This window comes from Rattus norvegicus, chromosome 11, assembly GCF_036323735.1.
Source record: "Rattus norvegicus strain BN/NHsdMcwi chromosome 11, GRCr8, whole genome shotgun sequence".
Lineage (NCBI taxonomy): Eukaryota > Metazoa > Chordata > Mammalia > Rodentia > Muridae > Rattus > Rattus norvegicus.
This window is the reverse complement of record NC_086029.1, coordinates 29,106,127-29,124,309: the sequence shown is the minus strand read 5'-3', so window position 1 is coordinate 29,124,309 and position 18,183 is coordinate 29,106,127. Positions and strand designations below refer to the sequence as shown.

The 18,183-nt window shown below is 41.4% G+C and overlaps 1 protein-coding gene across 5 annotated transcripts in view; it reads right to left on the bottom strand.

The window, feature by feature from the left end:
- The window catches only part of Usp25 (ubiquitin specific peptidase 25), a 110,041-nt gene that overhangs the window by 74,014 nt on the left and 17,844 nt on the right, over positions 1–18,183 (bottom strand). For all 5 annotated transcript variants that reach the window (XM_063270605.1, XM_063270602.1, XM_063270604.1 and 2 more), the window contains exons 2-3: positions 12,147–12,224; positions 8,441–8,588 (exon numbers count right to left, since the gene is read on the bottom strand). Coding sequence is in view for 4 of the 5 variants with exons in the window: in XM_063270602.1 (XP_063126672.1) it covers positions 8,441–8,588; positions 12,147–12,224 (226 nt within the window). In the remaining variant the exon portion in view is untranslated. The remainder of the gene's footprint in view (positions 1–8,440; positions 8,589–12,146; positions 12,225–18,183) is intronic.

Sequence of the window (18,183 nt, the reverse complement as noted above, 5' to 3'; positions counted from 1 at the left end):
AACTCTCATTCAGGCTCAGAACTTTGCAAATGAAAACAATATTTCAATTAGTATGATCCTGACAGTGTCTCAGAATCTAAAGCCTTTTCTGCTAAGGCTAGTTCATAACCTGCCAACAACTTGGTATTTTTACGTAGTATTCTTTCATAATATAGATGAAACTGCAATTATCATTCCAGTCTTACAGAATCATGTATGGGTGAGAGATCCATGGGAGGGTAGTGGTAGATTTTAATGTAGAACAGGACCAGAGGAAAAGCAATTAATGATTAGCAGACACCAGTGTGACTGTGGGTTCACACTACAACTCACCCTTCAGAAATGAAGAAACACTGAGTTTTGAGACAGTAAACAGAATATCTAGTCTGAATAACCAATTAAACCCTTTTCCAAATGACATCTGTATAAAGCCAGCCTTCTTCACATAGAGAACCAAGGCGATTTACGCCAGCAGAATGCAGTCCCTCCAACACAGGTCTGAGATCCCAGCTTTTCTCCCACACCATACACGCGAGACGCTTGCAGCAAAGTATACTCTTTCACTAATTTGTTTCAGAAATATACTTTATATGAAATGTTTATGTAAACATAATAGATTGCACTTTTGGTAAAAATTAATTTTCTAAGCTTCTTTGAATTTTAAGTTCTAACTCAGAAAATATTCTGTATCAACAAAAAGCACTTTGAGGTGAAACAAGTCTGTGAGTTTATAGGACTTCTGAGATCAAAAGTGTGCCTCGTTATTAAATACAAACATGCCCTCCAATACATTTGGCTGGGTAGGATAAAGGCTTTTGTAATCTGGTTTTTATAACCGAGTTGAGGAAATAAAAAGTGCAGTCGCCTGAAGAACGTCAAGAAACATTGCTACCAGCCCTGTGTGCCAGTCTCCTCTGTGAGGAGGCCAGGACATGGCCACAAAGTTGCGTCTGGATGGATGTCCTTGTCCTCCACAGTGTGGCCTGACCCAGTGTGCGGCTTTCTCAGTCTTGTCTCCACACACATGCATATTATCTGCCTTGCCCTGACAGCATTGCAAACAAAAGACACTTGTTCCTTCCCCTGGTATAAAAGGCCAAAACGGCCTGAGCTACAAGGACCACACTCAGTGATTCCTGCTTCCCTTCTCTCCCTCCACATCTCTAATCCTCCAGGAGTTGGACAAACAGGAACAACTTTAACCCAGATGGGAATTGGAGCCTGCCTCGCCTGCTGTTCGGTAACAGAACATTTTAATGATGGAAAAGGTTAGCTGAGATCAGATACTATCAGTCCTTCACTGAAACGTTTTCTTCCAGCAAAGGAAAAGTTCTCTTTGCAAAGCCACTCTAATTACAATATTCTTCATGGTGTTCCCATTACTCTCCATAAAGCTGTGTGTCCTCTTGCAGGACTTTCAAACAATGTCATCACAAGGAAAGAATTTTATGACCTAAGCACATACCAAATTATTTAGATTTTAAGTATCATTTCATATTATAAGAAATTAGTAAGTAAAATGTAACTTTTTTCTATGATTGATACATAGTTAATTTTCCTTTTGTGATGGCTACTTTTGGTTATCAATGTGATGACATCTGGAATTAACTAAAACCAACGTGGCTGGGGACACCTGTGAGGATATTTTTTCTTTATTAAGTCATCTGAAGTGAGAAGACCCATTTTGAGATGAGAAGACTCACCTTTAATCTGGGCCACACCTTCTGCTGGCAGCCCAAATAAGGACACGAAAGAAGCCTACGCTCTTTGCCTGCTTGCCCTTGCTCCTGCTGGCATGCCTGTCCCTTCCCTGGCATTAGAGCCTGCTTCCTTTTGAGTTCTGGCAGGTACTGAAGACCAGCTGAGAACCCCAGTCTTGGACCTCCCTGAACTTCCTTTTCAGGAATTAGTAGAACAACAAGTACATTAAATGCTCCATCTACCAGTAGTATAATGAAAACTAGCATTTTCTGTATGTTTAGAAAAAAGGTGAACTGAACTTGGCTATAAACAATTGGTAATTGGCAGAAGTAAGTTTAAAGTCAATATAGTCTTAGTACAAAAAAAAATCCACCCAAATACCAGTACATTATATTCTTATATGTGTGCCAAAGTAAGAGTTCAGGAAAACACTGCAAAGGCCTTTGCTACCTACTCTCCCTGAGCTACTACTGTGAGAGCAATGGTGCTTTATAAACACACTGGCTGCGTATCACTGCAGTCAACTACATGATCATCGGAGCCGTTACCCACATGTTTAAGATTATCTAAATTAAAATAACTTCATAAGTCAGGAATACAGCACATGTACTCATCTTTATAAATGTTTGCTTTCTAAGAAATTACCATGAATTTCATATACATTATACACACACACACACACACACACACACACACACACACACACACACACTTACTTCTATGAGTCCCAAATACACGTATCCTATCGGATTTTACACACACTTTCAGCCCTTGCATGGTTTTTAATTCACTTCATCATGAGTTCGTTTACAAGTATACCATTTGACCCAAAATCTACTTGAATGACAATGTAAAGATTTTAGCTTGAAAAGGTGAAATGAATGTTTTCATTATTTCTTTATCTACATGAATTTAAATCCAAGGGAATGTTGTATTTTGCTTGATAAATGAATTTTGTTTGTCACCAATAAAGACTCCTAGACTCTATGTGGACAGTTGAGAGCGAAAACTTTGAACAGGAACTTGAGGAGACCTGGGTGATACAGTGGGTGTTAGAAGGCTTGTCTCACATGTGCTAAGGTCCCGAGTTTAATCCCCAGTACTGAGAGGGAAGAAAGAGAAATGAATTTGAGGAGAGTTGAACCAACAAGTTGGAATGCCAAACCAGAACTGTACACTGTACAGCCTGTTTTCGGGGAGCCCAAAGACCAGGAGCACTGTAAGAACAGATGGCTCTTAAGAACACAGATGAGAGATCAGGGCACCTCTGATCCTCACAAGTCCAGCTTCAGCAGCCTGGTGTCACTGTTCATCCCATGAGCCAAACACAACCCTGTCTCAGACTGGGCTGCCATTTTATTTTCCTCACGCAGCCTGTGAATCCCTTCCTCACCTCTCTCAGGTATCTGTTCAAATGTCACCTCACCTAAGAAGCATTCTCTGAGGACTGAACCTAAAATAGCAGTTCCTGCTCTGAACCACAAGCCACACCCATGTTGCCATCTTGGCCCAGGAATTCTGTTCTTTGTGAACTTGTGAGAACTGGCATTATTCATCCTCACTATCCTCCATAGGCAGACACTGTAGTTTTCTATGGCTTACAAAGGTCCCTAAAACTACTGAATTATCAGTATGTAGGTACCAAACACACATGGAACTTAACACCCAAATATGAAACAGAATTTAAAAAGTGGGCCATGTGTAGGGACAATAATAGATATGAGCATATGCCCCCATTTTCCACAGAGGACAGAGAGGCAATACATTTGTAAAATATTTCCATGTAAAACGATACTCTCCAGTCCCTCCCACTCACACAACTATTCTGACTGCTAAACTCAGTCTCTAAAACTGTTCTGTGTGAACAGGACTTTCTACAATATTATGAAATATTCTACATTATGACATTTCTACATTATATAAATTTAATTTTCACTCCTGGAAACTATACCAAACAAATTTAGCTGGTCCAAATGTATGTCTGATTTTTTAAAAAGTTACTAAATTCATAATAGTAGCATCTGTAAAGAAAAAAAGTGAAATGATTTCAAGAGTGATGAGGGGGGCGTGGGAAAGGGGCTGTGAAGGGGGGATCAGGAGGAGGGGGCTGTGGTCAGGGTGTAAAGTAAATTAACAAATTAATGAAAAAATTCTCATTAATGTTCTGTGTCTCTCAACTAAATGGTAAAAAACCTGAAGTTAATGTTCCCTGTTAGTCAACAACTTCAACACAGTGACAACCATGGCCCTTGAGTACAGTACCAGGCTAGAAAACAGAAGCTGCTCTGGAAAAGGTTGGTCCATAGTCCACATCAAGTAGCATACACCTAACCTACTCTAAGCACCCTTGTGGATCTAGTCAGCTACACATTTTCATACCGTACTAATCTCTAACTGGCTGTTGGTGAATACCTAATATAGTTTCAAGCAATATAAATTTCTAGACAGAGTTGTAACTTCCTCTGAATTGACTTCTTGTTTTCCTACCTAAAGTTGTTTTTTGAAAACTGTGAGGAATGGGCAAAGGTAAGAGACCTTAACTCTCTGTAAGAACAGAAACTCTGCCCCCACCATCTAGGCTATCAGCAACCTTGGCCAAGCATCCAACAGTTACCTGAATCCTAAGGTGGGACCTCCACGTTTTCTCATTCTGAATACAATTCAGCTTGTATAGAGGGAGGGCACCTACAGCAACTCAAATGTTTGAAGAGCCTACTACTAATTAGAACCCATGTCAATGTAGTATGCCAGTTTCTCTAAAGGTAAATAAACCATATTACTTCCTACATTATGATTACCTACCAAAATCTCTCTTATCTTTTGATGCATATTTTGATTGCTCAATTGTGGTGCATCTTGCTATGGCAAACATATACTGGTTTTGCCCTGTTTTTAAAAAGCTTAAAACAATTTAATAGTTGTGGTATAAAAGTATTACTTAAGTTTCAAACTGGGCAAAACCCTTTAAGTCATGGCTAAGACAGTGTGTGCCAACCCCAAGACCATCACGGTTACCCTTCTGACCATTACAATTATAATAGCCAACAGTGTGCACTGCAATTTGGTCTGATTCACTTGTATATGTGGCAGGGGTTGATGTGTGTGCAGAGGGTCAGAGGCACATGTCAGGGAGACTCCCCAGTTACATCCCATGCTAGTTCCTAAGTCAGGGTCTATCATTAAACTTTGATCTAGGCTGGAAGCCAAAAAGGACCAGTGAGCGTCTTCCTCTGCCTTCGACATCACTGGAATTACACAGGTTTTGCATATGGATTTGGGGATTTTAAACTCAGCCCCTCATACTTGTGCAGCGTACTCTGCACCAACAGATGACACTGCAGTGATCTCATGTGTGTTCATCCCCAGTGTGAGCTACAGCAGGAGGCATTCCTTCCAAACTGTGCAGGTTAACATGGGTCAGGATTATACAGGTTATGAAAAGGTCTAGATTTTTTGCTAATTATACTGCAAATAATTTGAGCCTTTTCCCAGAATATACCACAGTTTCAAATTCCAATAGCAAATATTACCAAAGGGCACCCAGTTGAGTAACTGTGAAGTCCAGAGTACAAATTTTCTTGAAATTGTAAATTTTTCTCTCAAAAATAAAAGGTAAAACTAGAACTATGAGATGGGTCCACTATTAAAAGTATTGAAAAGGTAATTAATTCTTCAATATTACAGAAATGGGCCCAAATATGAATGTTCTTCATATCAAGTAACATAACTTCTAATGGCCTTTGATGGTCACAAGATGCCTAACTAAAAGTTTAATCCAAGCCCCAAGTGGGACGGCTAGAAAGCTTTATGACTTCTTTTTCTCTAAAAGAGACACTCGGGCACAAATAGTTATGTTTACATTTACATTAAGGCAGTAGCAGAGCAAAATTTTTCAGTACAGAGTAAAGAATCTTTTGCCAGTACTGAGGCCAGTAGGCTGGGAACATGACTTCAGTTGCCCTCAAGCTTTGAGCTAAGAAGATGGAAGAAAGTAGTAATTTACTGAAAATAAAACTTTGCCATATTTGAAACAAACTATAGGAAAGTTTCAAATGTCAATCGACTGCAAATAAAGTTGAGAAGGTGCTGAAGAGTGAAACAGTTTGGTCCACATCAATGCCTGAGAAATTCCTGACTCTTAGACCTGCAGCACTCAGTTCTGTGAGCAAGTCTGCACTTAGACTCTCATTTAGAACAATTTTCAGTGTTCTATCTTTCCTTCCATGCACAAGATTCCACTCTATAAAACTGAAAACACACACACACACACACACACACACACACACCCTTCATTTCTCAGCAATAACTTCACAGTTACACCTACGAATTTCTTTACTTAGTTCACAATCTCACTAAGTTCATTGAATCAAAGCTATTTCCTAACAAGAGCTATGCTTCCAAAAAGTTTACAAAACATGATAAAAACAAATATTGCTACTAAAAGTAATGACATTAAAGTGTGACCAACAGGGTCATTTTGCAAGCACACCATTAAATTTCAACAGGTCGTGTCTCGATGATCATAAGTCTGTGCACAGGACACATACCAGGGAGCTTCCAGCTTAGCACGGTGCATTTTATACTGGAACCACAGTGCAGACGAGGCATTCAACGTGACAACCAGCTGAGGTGCAACCAGAAACTCCAATCACCTACCTTTTATTCCAAGTGAAAACTAAAACTGCATAATATTTTTCTAGAGCTATAAGCAAACAGTGGTGTGTGTGTGTGTGTGTGTGTGTGTGTGTGTGTGTGTGTAGAGGGGGGTGTTATCAGAAGATATCAGCTTTCTGAATGTGGGTTATGCTCTCTCTAAGGGACTCTGCAGGTCGCCATTGGTGTCCCATTTGCACTGGCCCTTGACAAAAGTCTTGAACAGGTGTTAGCGCTTGGCTTATGTACTACTTCCTCCTTTTGCACAGCAAATAGGCCTTCCATTACAGCAGTCTCACAATTCCATTCCACTTGATTTGCAAATGGCAGTGCTTAGAAGCACACCCTGGATGCTGGAAACATACTTACTCCCAGCAAGAAGACAGGGAGAAAACATTCTCGAGCAAGTAGCTGCTGAACTAACGTTTTTTCCAGTTTTAAGAAGCTTTCTTTTTACTTGGTCCAAGACTCAGGAGAGGCTCCAGGGTAGTTACAAAGCTGCTTAGTGGCTTCAGACGTTCATTTTAGGAGGAAGAGGTAGTTTACACCCTCCAAAGCCATGCCATCCGGATCAAAAAAGAAGCCTAGAGAGAGGGAGGTGTAGGAGGCCTGCAGGGGCAAGCTGACCAGGCGGGTCACGGTAGCCTCCACTTCGGGGGAATAATTCTCAGGAATCTGAGAGGCTATGGCTGATCCGGAGTATGGGGCTAAGGGTGAAGATGGTGCTGGCTGACAGCAGCAAGGATATGGTCCCAGAGACCATGACTGGAGAGACTTGTAAAGGTGGCTGGAAACTAATAAAGTAGGAGTCCCTGGGTCTGTCCTGTCCAAACACTGTTGGAGCAAGATACAGATCCACCAAACCTCCAAGGCGCTGCCCTTGAACTAACTCTTAAGATTAAAATAACATATATATATATATATATATATATATATATATATATATATATATATATATATATATAGAGAGAGAGAGAGAGAGAGAGAGAGAGAGAAGTTGAAGATGCTTCCTGACTGAAAGAACAGCAAGAACACACCCTGAGAGAGACAGTAGCACTGGGTATGGGTGGTGTGAACGTCAACTCAGGTTGTATTATTGTCAGAGTGTAAAGTAGGGAGAAATTGGAGAGAAGCAGAGGCAAGAATGAAGCTGGGGCAAAGCCTCAGTCTGTCCTGAACTCTGCAAGAGCAAGAAGGCCTGCCTCATGCAAGCAGGATGGCTCCTGTCGCCTGTTAGCTATGTGGAAAGGAAAAGGGAGATGCGCTCTCCTGCTTTGTTCCTAATCATTACAGCCTCAGAAGGAACCCAGAGGTGAGTGATCTCACATCTCAGATCTACAACACGTAAAAATAAAAGCTTACACTTTACACATACCAGCTTTGTACTTTGGGGAGCTTAAGAATAAAACATGGCCAAGCACATATCTTTAACAATACCAGCTGTACCCCAGTTATGGAACAAGAGCAGGGCATTGCGGATATTAGTACACACTGGAAACTCAGTGCTACATGACAATGTTCACATGATGAGGATAAGCTAGTGCCGTGTGCAAAGCCTCTCGGGTATCCTGACGTAAGTGTGCAAGCGAAAGGGTAAGTCTTTCATGTGTCTTCACTGAGACCCACATGAGAATGGATGGTGTCTCCCAACAACTCTTTCACGTTTTTATTGTGTCTTTTCATTTTGAATAATGAACGGTTTTGATTACATGATAATAAGCTTCTATTCAAATCTTTATTTTCAATGTGGAGTGAGGAAACTTTTCTAATACACTAAACATAAAAATGTATACTCTCAAAGCAATACTCAGCTTCTACTGAAAGTGAAAACGCAGTGCCCTCTTAAAATGCTATACTTTCTGTGAAAATGATTCACACAGTTTTCTTATAATTCAGAGCCATGTTGTCCATGAGATACTCATACAAAGATATATAACTTAAATAAAATGATTTGTTTTTAACCTAGAAAAATATTATGTCATGAATAAAAATGTATATTCATTTATTTTTGTAGTTGAGCTTCACCTCACTTAATGAGTAAAACTTGTACATTATCAACAGAAACATTTTGGTTCATGTCTATGAAACATTAAGAAGAAAAACTTACTCGCATCTGCCTGGCTCCCCACGCTGATGTACCTGTCGCTGCCCGGAAGTGCTGCTGTCTGGTAATAGGCCGTCTCCTCCTGCGGGGGGGTCTTGGCATTCTTTGCAGTGAGGAAGGCCACTGCTAATTCCAAGTTTCCATTACTATCCTTCAAATATCAAGAAAGGAACACACAATGATTTTGGAGTAATGGCATATAATCACACAAAATGTACATAATTTTACCTATAATATTATGTAGCAAAAATCACTTTGATTTGAAATCATTCTAATACAACACTAACTGAATAGTAAAAATTCACTACCCGCAAACTATAATACATTTCTTAAAATAATATTCATTATTTGATATTCGTTATTAAGATTTTTAATACAGTGCTAAAATCAATTGTCTATTTTCTTAGTTTTCTATTACTTTCTTATCCATTTAGAAAAATCCAATCATGAGCTTGCAATTTGAAACAAATTAGTAACCTAGATCCCCTCTGGAGGGGGTCCATACAGTGAAAACTGATAGTTAAAATACAGCTTCTCTAACACGGATACTGGATGCACAGCTAAGAGAAAACTGAAGCAAAATGTCAAGGATTCTTAGGACATCAGCAGTATTAGAACTTTACTATATGGAAAGGCAGGGAGAACTGCTAGACAAAAATACTCACTGCCATCAAGACCACACACACACACATACACAGACACACAGACACACACACACACACACACACACACACACACACACACACTCAGAGTCAGTGTTCATCAAAAGCATAGACACAAATTCATTTAGAATTCAAAAAAACAATGAGTTATCCTTAGATGCTCTAAGGGACGGATGATAAGTAAAATGTGATACTACCTCAAGGCAGCTAACTGAGACAGCACTATAAACTCAGATATTAATCAAGTCATCTCTACACCAGAAGCCAGAATGTAAAAGACCTCACAGTTTGAGATTGCACATCGTATGATGCTCACGTTAAAAAAGTTTGTGCTGGCTATGCATTAAAAAGAAAACTATAGGGGCAAAGTCTGATAAATTATTGCTAACCTATTAAGAAGAAATAGGTCCTGCCCTAGATCTCATTCTAGCAAGGAGTTTGAGGAAAGGGTGGCGGGCAGGCAACAGTGGGACTGTGAAGTGTGATTCCTTTATGTGTATCACGGGGCTCCTAAGTGACTCATCCAAGTTGCACACTTATGATAGGCCACTGTTAGGCAATACACTACTTGCCAAAGGAATCGCAGTGAGACAGCATTTACTGTGTGTCAAGAAACCTGCTAAGTCTCTTGAATGCCCTGCTTCATGGAATGAAAACTCAGGCACAGCAGGAATTTTACAACCTGGTGTCGATTTAGCCTGTATGACTAAGTACAGATTCTTGTTAGGATTTGGATCTAAACATAATTAATTCACAGGCTCCTGGGTTTGGATACTGATACCCCACTGATGGCAACATTCTGAGAGGTTGTGTAAGTTTCTCAGGAGTGAAGATGTGTGAACACGGTGAAGTGAGGGCGGAGAGGGTCTCCCAGCTCCCTTCCAGGTCTGCTAAGGTGTGAGCCGGCACTCAAGCTCCTGCCCCCGTGACTCCCCACCACGAGACAGCGCTCTGAAACTGTGAGCCAAAACAAACCCTTCCTCCTCTCTGTGCCTTTTGAAAGTGATGTGTATGTATGTGTATGTCTATGTATGTGTGTATCTGTATGTATACGTGTATGTGTGTGTATGTGTATGTATGTGTGTATGTGTATGTATACGTGTATGTGTATGTCTATGTATGTGTGTATGTGTATGTATACGTGTATGTGTGTGTATGTCTATGTATGTGTGTATGTGTATGTATACGTGTATGTGTGTGTATGTCTATGTATGTGTGTTTATGTGTAGAGGAGTGTAGTGCCTGCAGAGGCCAGAAGAGGGGAACTGACCCAGTAGAGCTGAAGTAAGCCAATGACATGTTAGGAACCAAAATGGAGTCTTATGCAAGAGCAGCCAGTGCTCTTCCCACCGAGCCAACTCTCTAGCTATCCTATGATACGTCCGTCGGGTATGTGGCCGTGCGGTTAAGGAAAGTAGCTAAGGGCATTTCCAAATTAAGGTGATGAAGTCAGCAGCTGTGGATCCCAGCACACGGGACTTCTTGGTATGTTGCTAGGAGAATCAACTCATTACTAAACCATTGAGAAATCAGAAAAGCCATCAGTTGGAGATTAAGTTCCGTATTTACCAAAGTGGAGATGAAAGTTTGTGAAGAAGAAAAATCACTTACACTAAAGGAATGTGGACAAGCCTTAATTGATCTATATTTCTCAAATTGAAAACAGGGAGGGGGTTTTCTCCAAATGCACAATAGCGAAGTGATTGGCTACGCCCTCATCCCCTGTGATCTCCTGCGAGAGGCATTTTCTGAAAATAGCCTTGGAATGGGTTAGTCACCTATTTATCAGAATGAAAGAAAGACTGGCAACCGTCGAATGCCACGCTCCCGAGAACCGAGGCACTGCACTCCACTGCTCTAATGACAGCACGTAGAGCTCAGCACTAACTCCTTCAGCAACCCTGTCTCATCTGCTTCCTTCTGACAAACAGAACAAACCAAAGCCCCCAGCAAAGCAGCAGACACAGCCTTGTTCAGGCTGATGGTTGCTGCGGCTTCCGTCCAGCTCCTCCACACACCAGTGTGATGTGGGGTGGACTACTCAATATTTCACTTTCCTCGACTACAAAGTGGGGAAGGGAAGTATTTATCTCTTGGAAATACAAGAATAAACAAACAAACCCACATAAAGAACTGAAACCCTGGTTATTGCTACCGTTGACGGTATTTATAACCACAAAAAACTTTGAAAAGGCAACTATCGCTGGAAATTAAAGCCCTGTGGGTCAGAATCGGGGACCATTTTAACTTTTCCTCATGGATAAGTTACAAAGGCTCGGGTCTCTGCGTGTGACTATGATGATAAAACTCATACAAATGAGGTGAAATACAGCTCTTTCAAGCATATACTTCATTGGCTTGATCCTTCTTCCTGCAAACTAACATGGTATTTGACTCATCTCCATAAGGAAATGGGACTATACCTAGGACAACCAAAATGACACATTGGCTGTGTTGCACATGCTACTGAAATTGGAGGTGGGATATCCTTACGGCATAATTACCTGAAGGAAGTTAGCATGAGTAACGTGATAGCTGAAAGCAGTACACATCTCTCACTCTCAGAAGGAAAGAGCTGTAAGCTTTGGACTCTACTGATTCTCTAATATGTGTTCCTTTTTCACATTGTATTCTAACCCACACACTTAGCCCCATTCATATGCTAAAACATGGTTGAATAACATTCTTCATTAACACTGAAATTATGCACGACTATTCTAAGAGAAAAGTATCTGATAATAGAGGGGTTACGCATCACTCAAGGTAACATGAAATGTACTTGTTTAGAATTACCACACATGAAAAGAGGCTCTAGCTTTATCCAAGACTGCTTTCCTCTGCCTCTACTAATATCATACGGTTTAACTAATACAGTACGTGGGTTGGGGATTTAGCTCAGTGGTAGAGCGCTTGCCTAGGAAGCGCAAGGCCCTGGGTTCGGTCCCCAGCTCCGAAAAAAAGAACCAAAAAAAAAAAAAAAAAACTAATACAGTACGTAAGAGAGACAAAAATACGCCGCAAATTCAAACCGTAACTCAAGGCCGTACCTTCAGGGCTTGCTGCAGTATCTGGGCGTCATTGATCCCAGTTATTTCTCTCAGCTGATTCAGAAATGTCTGCTGGTGCTAGAGGGCAGAAAAGAAATCAAAATTAGTACAGTGAGAACTGAAAATATTTTTAAAGATATTTTATTTTAAAAAAGAAAAAGAAAAAGAGAAGAGCTAAGCCTTGGAAGACACAGAATAAAAATGTCACTCCTTTGGAACAAGGAAAAACACCACACGTCAGAGAGCCCTTCTGCTACTCTCACATTTCTACCCAGCCTTTTTTTAAAGACAGGGTATCACTATGTAGCCTTGGCTGACCTGGAACTCATGTAGACCAGGCTGGCTTTGAACTCACAGAACCTGGAGTTAAAGGTAAGTGCCACCACGACTCTACTCCTGTTTTTCATGCTCAGTTTTTCATTCATACTCTTTCCCAAGTAGCTTCATTGAGCTAACAGTCTTCCTTCTGTCTGCATCTTATCAGTTGATGGCTCGGCAAGAATCCAAACCTTACGCCTGGGCACACCTCCTGGGATGGTTAGGAGACGCACATGTCTCAGGGTCATAGTAAACCAGTAAATACATCCAAGGGTCCACGGAGCCAGTCAATGACAAGACCACCTGATTCTCCAATCTACCCGCCATAGAACAGGCTCAGTTGAACTGGTTTGGTCCACTTCTTCCCCTTCCTCCCACAGTCTATGAGTCTAGGGACTCTCATTCCCTAAACAGCACAAGACTCTGCCGACAATGCTTGCAAACATCTTCTATCAACAATCCCCACTTCGTGTCCTTTTATTTTATTTCCTAAAACATGAGTCTCTCAAACAGTGGGACGGCCCTATGAAATAAAGCACAGAAAATATAAGACAGAAAACAAGCCTCATTGCTAGAATAATAACCTCCTGGATTATTTTGTCAACATAGTTTAGCCTTTATTCAGTACCAATTCAGATGGGAACCTTTGGGTATTCTTAACCTACTGGGTGAAAGTATGCTTAAAAAAAAAGAAGTATTTACAAAGTTCCAATCTACAAAGAATCAAGAGGAAAAGTAGCTCTGTACTGGAAACTATATAGCCTCCTCATTTACCAGGAAATCCAAGTTAGTATCACTGATGATGAAACAAAATGGCAGTATGCACCTGTTGACACACTGCAGCCTGTGACAGTTTGACACCACTAGGAAACCTAAATCTAATCTTCCAGACTGACCAGCCAATCTCAGACAAGGAGTACATAGAAATGAGGTGTTCTATAATTGTTAGGATGTCTACACCACCAAACACAAAGAGTGAGTCTCTGCCAGAAAGGAAATCCAGAACTATTGCCACACAGTGCGACCGGAGAGGCTGGCCGACGCTATGGCATGCCCTGCAGAGTCAGTGGAGGTGCCTGGAGAAGCAGAAGCTGCTCAGTGGATGACAACATACTGGTGTCACATTCATGAACTGGATTGTTGTATGGGAACATCTTTTTCCTTAGAAAATACCCTTGACATGTTTAAGTGACAGAATGGACAGAGTGTACGATATCCACAAGTGATTCTCAGAAGCTCCATTTAAAAAGAAAAAGAAAAAAAAAAAGCCATGGAAGTTCTTTATATCCAAATGCAATGTCCCATAAAAGTTCTAGAAAATTCAGCAAAGAACAAAGGAACCTGCCTTCCTTAAAAACTTAAGACTTCTTCTGCTTAAGGTCTGTACAGATTAAAGTGTCAAGCCACTAACCCTTTCAGAGGAATTCAGAAAATAATTTTCTGGTAGGCAAAATCCATTTTAACGGTGAAATCAGAGATGCATTAATTCATTCAAAGAAAGAGAAAAGGCAACAAAGAGAAAATGCATTACACAGATACTGTTAGGCCACTGTGACTCCTCCATGCCATCTAAGAACTCCATTTCCATAAAACTCTTAAGGTAACAGAAGCACCTAACAATACAATAATAATAATAATAATAAGATACAAACGAAAAGTAGGTAACGCACCAGGAAGTACCCAGCCATTCAACAAACGAATCAAACTGACAATTTACAGGCCCAATAAGAAAATCATATTCTCTTTAAGCCTCTCCTATTGATTCGTATTGGGAAAAACTGCAGTAAAAGTGACAGGTGTTTTGTTGTTGTTGCTGTTGTTGTTGTTGCTGTTGTTGCTGCTGCTGCTGCTGCTTTCCGTAGTGGAATGCTTCAGTGCCCATATCATGGTAGGAAAATGCTGAGGGCCTATTTGCGATGTACAGCGCCTACCACCTCAACACTTTCTTTATATTATTTTTCTCAGTGGCACACTTAATCATACATCTCAGAAAAAAATACTGAATATCCCAAGGAAATTCAGTTCTTTGTAGAAATATTCATAGCTATTCTTCACAATCCTGGAGTAAGGGGAAGAATCCAAATGTCCTTTATCCAAGAAAGCAGTTGTTGAACATTAATGTTAACAAGATGACCAAATGTGCATGGTACAATATAAAGACCAACATCCCACCAGAGACTGATTCCATAAACAATATGCCTCAGATGGTTTTATGCAATTAAACCTAGACAAGGTATGAACAAGGCAGAGACCTCTTATTTTAATAACGAATGCATGACTCTCAAATATCATGATGCTAGAAAGAGAGCACACTAAATAATCCGTAAATACAGTGATGGTGCTTTTTATTTTACTTCCCTCCTCTAAAGACACATTTTCCTGTGGCGATGAAGACAGACACTCGTCAATGGCAAAATCGAGGAGAGCAGAAATGGGATGAATTTGGATGGTTGGAACTACAGTTCACAGATGCCTTACTAGAAGACTCGGACAGCCCACTGAAGTCCCCCCAACCCCGGCAAAAGAGGCAGATGTGGAAAAGAGCCACTCAGCCTGCCTGTAAGTCAGTGAGTGTGGTAACAAGGTCTTGGTATGTAACCAACACTACGGTGATTCCTATGCACTAGTTGGCTGGCACAGCGTTCACTAAGAATTACAGAGAAGTCATGAAGAGAGGTAGAGCCTTTGCAATTTTGCTATATATCATAAATGTGCAGTGTTTTCTTTTTTATGAGCAGTCAGTCTGATACATCACCAAAAGAGCCCTTCCTATTCCACCGTGAGTCATGTTTTCACAAATTTTTGACTGAGAGTGAACATAAGAGGAGATAAGGGGGCGGGACGCTGGGAAAGGGGAAGGAGGTGAGAGAAAAGCTAGAGACAAGTTTCTTAGTGAAACTGACAAGAAATGGAGAAGAGATGCTGGGGGAGGGGGTGCGCAACAGAGAAAACTCCAGAAGTCACCTGGCTGCAAAGCTGTCCCCTTTGTCATTAGCCCCACAAGCTGTGCTCTCATCTCCTGCAGCTGTGTCCATATTGCTGATATTTCTGCTGTGATTATGATCCCGGTTTGTCTTGGACCTTCGTGTGACAATTAATCTTTTCTGTCAGCCTGACTGGCTTTAGAATCACCATGGAAACTAAATCTGGGATGCCTGAGAAAGATTTTCCAGATTAATTTAATTGAATTGGAAAGACCCACCCTAAATGGGCAGCCTGCACCATTCCGTAGGCTAAGGTCCTAGACTGAATTTTAAGAAGAGAGAGGAAGCTGGGCATAATGTCCTCTCTGCTTTCTAACTGTGGACACAATGTGACCTATCAACTCCTGCTCCTGTCACCAGAACTCCTCTGCCATGATGAACTGAGTCTCTGAATGCTGTGAGCCCAAGGAAACCTCCTTCCTTATGTTTTGATGAAACAATAGGACACTTGGCTTACCAGATGTGTCCTTTGATGTACTCTTATCCTCACGACGAGCATACTGTGCAGACCTCCGCTGTTCTAGCAAGCTCAGAAGCAAGGTGGACTCACTCCAACCTCCTACTTCTGGAGCCCATTATTGAGTGCCAGTGGCCTCCTCTACATGGATTTCTCGGGTGCTATAGGGCAGAACATGTCAGCTTCTACTTGATCCCACAGCTGGGCCAAAGTACAAAACAGAATTCAACAGATTTGGGGGTTTGTGGATGCCACAAAAATCAATGAGCAAAGATGCCAAAATGCAGAGACTTCCAGCTCTGCTTTGCTATTCCCACTGCACAATGACAGCCTTCCTTCGTACAACTGCAAAGTAGAGCACCTCAAGGGTAAGGAGGCAAGGTCAACTTCAGCACACATCCTTTACTTCTTCAGTTCACTATGGAATGCCCGCCTTTTCCCTAATGTTTCAGAAAACGTGAAGATACCACTGGAAGCTACCTCTATGGAATACTGGAGCCGGAGGGAAAAAGTAATAGACGATGGTTAAATATTACTAAATATTGATTGGTACGGGCTTGTAGAATTGCTACTTCTGTGTTGAGCTTTACTTGATTACATCTACATTGTAAATATCCATTTAATGCTCTTTGAATGAGTAAAAACTACAGAGTAGACCAGAATGGCAGGAGCCTCCCTTATGGTTAACAACCTCAAGAACCATCAGCCAAGAAACCTTTGCTCACAGCAGCCCAGTTTTTCTGGACATTTTACGATGACTCTGACAACACTACAACACCTGCAGTGAGCAATCCGGCCATTGCAGCCCTGCTGCAGTTATGAGCACCCCAGTCTGTACTAGCGGCCGAAAGTGCCACTGTCAGCAAAACCAGTCTCCATTAACTCCAGCTGACCCCAAAGCCATTTCCATTCAAACCAAAAGGGACGGCTTGATTAATACAAATGCCAACTTTAAATTGCAGCAAGCACAGTATCCTGAGTGGTGCAAACTCCTCGCTACAGAAGCTTCCTGGCTCACTCTGTGACTGAGTCCTTCTCACCTTGCTACAGAAGCTTCCTGGCTCACTCTGTGACTGAGTCCTTCTCTGGTGCTTCCAGCTGCTGCAGCCTGAGAGCAGTAACAGGGCTTCCTTTCAGGCTTCAGTCCTTGGAGCAGTCTTTCTCTTTGAAGGCTAACACAAGGTGCTGGCAGCACCAGAAGGTCAGCTGCAGAGTTCCAGAAAGCAGCCAGGGACAGAAACTAAGTAAGCAGAAGAGGCCAAGACAAACCTGCAGTGCAGGCTCTGCACACTGGAGGGATTCCAAAGACATGGAGGCCTTAGGAGCCAAGAATCCCAACACCCAAAGCCGGAGGGCTGTAACACTACCTGCAATCAAGATCCTAAATTCCAAGAGGATAGGTCTCAGTGCTGTAACACTAAACTCCTCAGGACCCGAGGTCCCACCATGCACAGCCCACCCAGGAGTTATCTCACTAGCAGACACTGCCTCTACCGTCTACCTTTTCCACTCACTGCAACCAAAAATGAAGGAGAACAGCAGCTGTCAAATGTTGGACCCACTCGTGGATAAGCGAGAACTGCAAGCCTCCAACCTGCATATTTAAAATTAAAATAAAAACAACTAAATCTCTGGTTTTAAAGCCTAATTCAATAAGCCCTATCTCTCAGGGTTTATAGTCTACCAATGTAGTCTATACAGGTCTTGGGTATTTAAGGACTAGGGACAGTTAGCACTAGAAAAGTCTCTCTTCACTGCTCACATCTATGCAGGCAGAGCAGGATGGCCCCACTCAGCTCCACGGTAACTTAAAGACACCTTGGCTAAAACATCAGTATAACTGCCAAGAATGCAAAAGTGGGAATGGCTAGCAGCAAAGGGGATGGGGAAATTGTTCGCCATGCCTGTTATACAAAATACTGGTTTCTAAATGCCTCCAGTTCATAATCTTAGCTCTGTTCCCCAAGAAGTTCTTCTCATTGAAGCTCCCTGAAATTTCTTCAAGAGATTAGTACATGCAGAGACAGGAATAAACACAGGTCTTCGAAATTCAACAGTTACTGTCTTTTCCAGATTTTCTCAACTCAGTTACTAGCAATGATGTGAAAACTGAAAACTCTGTGCTTAAAGTCCAGTTATGCTTACGTGAAATATTCAATGGTTATAAAAATAAAAAGTTAAAAAAGCAACACAGACTACAAGGTAGGGAAAATGGACTCACAGTTGAGTGACTCTTTAGTCGCCACTGGGTCCTGCCACTCAGTTTCAAAAATCAATA